Source organism: Oncorhynchus mykiss, chromosome 19, assembly GCF_057628025.1.
Source record: "Oncorhynchus mykiss isolate SJ-2025 chromosome 19, ASM5762802v1, whole genome shotgun sequence".
Classification (NCBI taxonomy): domain Eukaryota; kingdom Metazoa; phylum Chordata; class Actinopteri; order Salmoniformes; family Salmonidae; genus Oncorhynchus; species Oncorhynchus mykiss.
In genome coordinates, this window is record NC_143040.1 from 11,729,518 (window position 1) to 11,735,000 (window position 5,483).

At 47.6% G+C, this 5,483-nt stretch overlaps 1 protein-coding gene across 2 annotated transcripts in view; it reads right to left on the reverse strand.

The window, feature by feature from the left end:
• Positions 1 to 465: 465 nt before the first annotated feature.
• Positions 466 to 5,483, reverse strand: part of LOC110497206 (unc-93 homolog B1, TLR signaling regulator) — a 9,831-nt gene continuing 4,813 nt past the window's right edge. Inside the window, exons 8-14 of one of the 2 annotated variants that reach the window (XR_016488765.1) lie at positions 5,270 to 5,394; positions 4,897 to 5,079; positions 4,270 to 4,543; positions 3,799 to 3,917; positions 3,239 to 3,361; positions 2,515 to 2,951; positions 466 to 2,470 (exon numbers count right to left, since the gene is read on the reverse strand). Coding sequence is in view for 1 of the 2 variants with exons in the window: in XM_090210085.1 (XP_090066211.1) it covers positions 2,694 to 2,951; positions 3,239 to 3,361; positions 3,799 to 3,917; positions 4,270 to 4,543; positions 4,897 to 5,079; positions 5,270 to 5,394 (1,082 nt within the window). In the remaining variant the exon portion in view is untranslated. Of the gene's footprint in view, positions 2,952 to 3,238; positions 3,362 to 3,798; positions 3,918 to 4,269; positions 4,544 to 4,896; positions 5,080 to 5,269; positions 5,395 to 5,483 lie in introns of both variants that reach the window. The other variant, XM_090210085.1, reaches the window with a different exon arrangement.

Genomic DNA, 5,483 nt, shown 5'->3' on the forward strand with positions numbered 1-5,483 from the left:
CCAGGAATGACCTCATTGGAGCACACACAAAGGGGCATACCTCCCCACACCCATGACTTAAAGATTTTATTACTCGTCTACTAAGGGCTGTGTGGTTTAACAAGGAAAAAAACATATTCTTATAATACCATATGTGTATATGAAACATAGTCACCTCTCAAACCAAAATGTTAGTAAAAATAAATAAATGCATTTTACACTCACGGTGCACCTTTAAATGACTGTGTGTGTGTTGACTGTATGCTTGTATACACATTTAGCTGTTGTCATGGAGTCAGCTCACGGGGATCCAAATAAAGATCAAGTCTTATAAAATAAGTTAATCTTTTTTTGTTAATTATATCTTTCCGGCTTACTTACAGTGTAGGAGTGACTTTTTATTTAACTAAGCATATAAGGTGTTCACTTTTATGAACTGAGTTTCCATGGTGATATTAGTTGGTCTTTGATAACAGAACACCCACATCAAGAGGCACAAAACCAGCTTTATACTCAGAAAACAACTTCAAAACAGTCATAAAAAACAATTACAATCAATTTATTCTCATTATAATTCATGACTATAATTAAACTTTTTCAAAATCATTGATAACATAAAATGTAGGCCACTCAAAACACCTGAGCTAGGAACCATGACAACACAGCTGACTAACAATACAGTGATACTGTTGAAATACAAAGGCTGTGTCCCAGATGGCACCTTATTCCCTCTATAGTGCACTACTTTTGACCAGAGCCCTGTATGTGCCCTGTCAAAAGTGCCTGTGATGTACCTAACTTCACATGTGTTTCAGGTGTCTATACAGTATGGGTGAGTCCGAAATGGCACCCCATTCCCTATATAGTACACTACTTTTGGCCAGAGCCCTAATGGGCCCTGTTCAAAATGAGTGCACTATATAGTGAATAGCGTGCCATTTGGGCCATACCCCATGTGATCATGCACCGGAGGGAAACTGGTTTATATTTGAAGTGGAGTAAATAACTTCTTCCCTTTTCAGTTGTGTTATAAGAAACCTTCGAAACTGAATTCCTGTCCTCTCTCCATCCTCTTTCCTTCTGTGTAAAATCCCCTGTTCTTCTCTTTCCTCCTGTACAGCTCTGTTTTATCCTCCTGTACCGCTCTGTTTTATCCTCCTGTACCGCTCTGTTGTATCCTCCTGTACCGCTCTGTTTTATCCTCCTGTACCGCTCTGTTTTATCCTCCTGCACCGCTCTGTTTTATCCTCCTGCACCGCTCTGTTTTATCCTCCTGTACTGCTCTGTTTTATCCTCCTGTACCGCTCTGTTTTATCCTCCTGTACCGCTCTGTTTTATCCTCCTGTACCGCTCTGTTTTATCCTCCTGTACAGCTCTGTTTTATCCTCCTGCACCGCTCTGTTTTATCCTCCTGTACAGCTCTGTTTTATCCTCCTGTACCGCTCTGTTTTATCCTCCTGTACCGCTCTGTTTTATCCTCCTGTACCGCTCTGTTTTATCCTCCTGTACCGCTCTGTTTTATCCCCCTGTGGATGAACCTCTTCAATTATGACTGGGCTTATTATCTATATATGTCAATCCCCCTCTAGGTGCATGTCTACAGCCTATACATACAGTATTGTCTGCGTTCCAAATGGGACCTTATTCATAGTGCACAACTTTTGACCAGGGTTAAAGTTCGGGGTCAAAAGTAGGGCACTATGAAGTGAAAAGGGTTACATTTGAGACACACCTGTTTTTTCTCTTCTTCTGATTCAACTCCTTTCCTTAATCTGCACTGATGTAAGAGAGCTGGACTGGGGAAAGTACCTAGACGACAGCTAGAGGACAGCTAGAGGATACCTAGAGGATACCTAGAGGACAGCTAGAGGACAGCTAGAGGATACCTAGAGGACAGCTAGAGGATACCTAGTGGACAGCTAGAGGATACCTAGAGGACAGCTAGAGGATACCTAGAGGACAGCTAGAGGATACCTAGAGGACAGCTAGAGGATAGCTAGAGGACAGCTAGAGGATACCTAGAGGACAGCTAGAGGACAGCTAGAGGATACCTAGAGGATAGCTAGAGGACAGCTAGAGGATACCTAAAGGACAGCTAGAGGATACCTAGAGGACAGCTAGAGGATACCTAGAGGACAGCTAGAGGATACCTAGAGGACAGCTAGAGGACAGCTAGAGGATAGCTACAGGACAGCTAGAGGACAGCTAGAGGATAGCTAGAGGACACCAAGAGGATACCTAGAGGACACCTAGAGGATAGCTAGAGGATACCTAGAGGATAGCGTGAGGATAGCTAGAGGACAGCTAGAGGATACCTAAAGGACAGCTAGAGGATACCTAGAGGACAGCTAGAGGATACCTAGAGGACAGCTAGAGGATACCTAGAGGACAGCTAGAGGACAGCTAGAGGATAGCTACAGAACAGCTAGAGGACAGCTAGAGGATAGCTAGAGGACACCAAGAGGATACCTAGAGGACACCTAGAGGATAGCTAGAGGATAGCGTGAGGATAGCGTGAGGATAGCTAGAGGACACCTAGAGGATACCTAGAGGATAGCTAGAGGACACCAAGGGGATAGCTAGAGGACACCTAGAGGATAGCTAGAGGATACCTAGAGGATAGCTAGAGGACACCAAGAGGATAGCTAGAGGACACCTAGAGGATAGCTAAAGGACTCACTCTCTCTCTGTCTCTCTAACTATTTTTTGCTCGTTCACTCCTTCTCTATCCCTCTCTCCTCCTCTCTCTCCTCCCTTGCCCCTGCTTGCTCATAATCATCGTCTCGCCTCCTGCGCCGACCCCTAGCCCCTCCTCTCCTCTCCCTGGTCGAATCAGAGCCCTGCGACCCTGCGTCTCCGCCAAAGTCCTCCCTGATCACCTCCTCCTGCTGCTCTTCATCATCATCCTCATCACTCTCCTCCGAATTCGACTCATCTGAGTTTTCCTCCTCCAGGTAACGATAACCTTTGACCTGAGGAGTAAGTGACACAGTCAACATTATATTACATTACAGACCAAACATGTCAATTGATGACTTTGTGTCATTATCGAAGACACATTGATATTGCTCTTTTAATTGTCTTTATTGCCAATGCCAAACCTTAAACAAAGACTGTTTCATTTCAGTGTTCTGTTTTGCTTGTCTTTATCACATTACTAGTGAAGGTGATATTTTCACTTTTCTCTCCAGCCAAATGGTATTTTAAAGATTTTTTTTTTTAAAACATAGCAAAAAATTTACAGATTGTGATAGGTTACCTTGTGTTTGGGGCGGGGAATGCGAGGCAGTCTGAATTGCATGTTCTTGGCCAGGCGTCGCTCCATCGTCCAATAACAGAAGCACGCCAGCAGCAAGATGACCAATAGAATGGAGAGTTTGGCCTGAGGAGGAGGGACCAGGAATGAGAAAGGAGAGAAAGAGAGGAGTGAAATAAGCACTTTAAATTAATCGTTTTTACACTTGTTCTAACACACGGACACACACACGGACACACACACACACGTGGACACACACGGACACATGGGGACACACACGGGGACACACACACACAGGGACACACACGCATGAGGACACACACGGGGACACACACGCATGAGGACGCACACGGGGACACACACGCATGAGGACGCACACGGGGACACACATGCATGAGGACACACACGTGGACACACATGCATGAGGACACACACGGGGACACACACGCATGAGGACCCACACGGGGACACACACGCATGAGGACACACACGCATGAGGACGCACACGGACACACACACGGGGACATGGGGACACAGGGACACACACAGGGACACACACATACCCTCATGATGAGTCCAGTCCACAGGTAGACTATGAAGATGGCGATAGCCTGCCACCAGTGATATATGGTGTAGACAAAGTCCAGTCTCTCTTTATCTTCATACAACATACCCAGGAGAACTGACAGACACGGAGAGAGAGAGAGACAGCGGAGAGTGGGGGGCAGGGAGGGGGGGGTGCGGTGGAGAGGGGGGTAGATAGAAAGAGAGCAAGAGAAAGAGAGGAGGGCGATAGACAAGGGGGAAGAGAGAGTGAGAGAGGAGGGTAGTAGAGAGGGGTGGTAGAGAAGGGGGGTGCGGTGGAGAGAGGGGGGGGGGGGTAGAGAGAGAAAGGGGAGGTGGAGAGGTGGAAGATATGAGAGAGAGGAGACATAAATGTTGGAAATGATTAAGTCTGAACTAGGAAATAAAAGAGTTTGTGTGTGTGTGTGTGTGTGTGTGTGTGTGCGTGTGATCATAGTACTAAAACTCACTGCTGAGTCCAGTCTTATTCAATGCAGACCCCATTCCCCAGAGGGCAATCACCACCAGCAGGTAAGGCAGTTGATCAGGTGAGCGTGGAGCCGGGGACCAGAACAGCAGGAACACCAGCAGAGGACCGTGGATCACAGCGCCCCCTAGCAGAGAGACGTAGCGTGGCAGCCTGAGGAGGGACAGGGACAGGCAAGAGAACAGGGAGCAGGACAGACCATAGACCATCACCAGGAGATACAGCCACTCCAGACCCACCGTACACACACCATACGACTGGGAGGGGGAGACATGAGGGTAGATTAGAGGAGAGACAAAGACAGGGAAAGTAGGAGAAAAGGGGGGTGAACAGGACAGAGAGAGAGAGAGAGAGAGAGAGAGAGTGAGTGAGTGAGAAAAAGAGAGTGAGCAAGCGAGAGAAAGGAGAACGAGAGAGAGAGAGAGAAAGAGCACGAGCGAGAGAGAGGATAGAGAGAGAGAGGAGAGATTGAGCATCATGAATATAGCTGCCCTCCAGCAGAATCTATGTCCACACCAGGTAAAGTGACACAGTAGGTCTGTGAAAGCTACATGGACAACATTCAGACTCCAGCTACGACAGTTACTAAAGGACTTCCTGTAATGACTACCAGAGTGAGTCCCGTGACAGAGAAGAGTGAGTCCAGTCCACAGTAGATGAAGAAGGGGATGAGGAGTCTCAGCCTGTAGTCTCTCAGGTGTTTGAAGGGCAACTGGAAGATGTTCCCCCAGCCGATACTCCTCAGATCGATCTCCTCTGTGGGGCGGTACGCAGCCCCGCACACCGCCAGGAACTATCGGTAAAACACAGTGAACGACTGTGGGAAAGCAAGCAATGGACTCTGGGTAATCTCGGAGGGTGTTGTATTGATTGTTGGGTGAAATAACGCTAGGTTGTTAGGATGATCATTTTAGGTACGCGTGTACACACGTGTCTTTGCCTGTGTGTGTGTGTGTGTGTGCGTGTGTGTGTGTGTGTCTTACGATGATCATGGAGAGGAAGGCGGCCCCCATGAGAACACTCTCCACCTGGATGAGCAGCAGGGAGCGAGGGAGGTGCTTCAGGACAGTCCTGTTGAAACCCTCGATCATACCACTGCCCTCCGCACCTGGGGAGGGGGAGGAGTTATTAAACCCACCAATCATACTACTGCCCTCCGCACCTGGGGAGGGGGAGGAGTTATTAAACCCACCAATC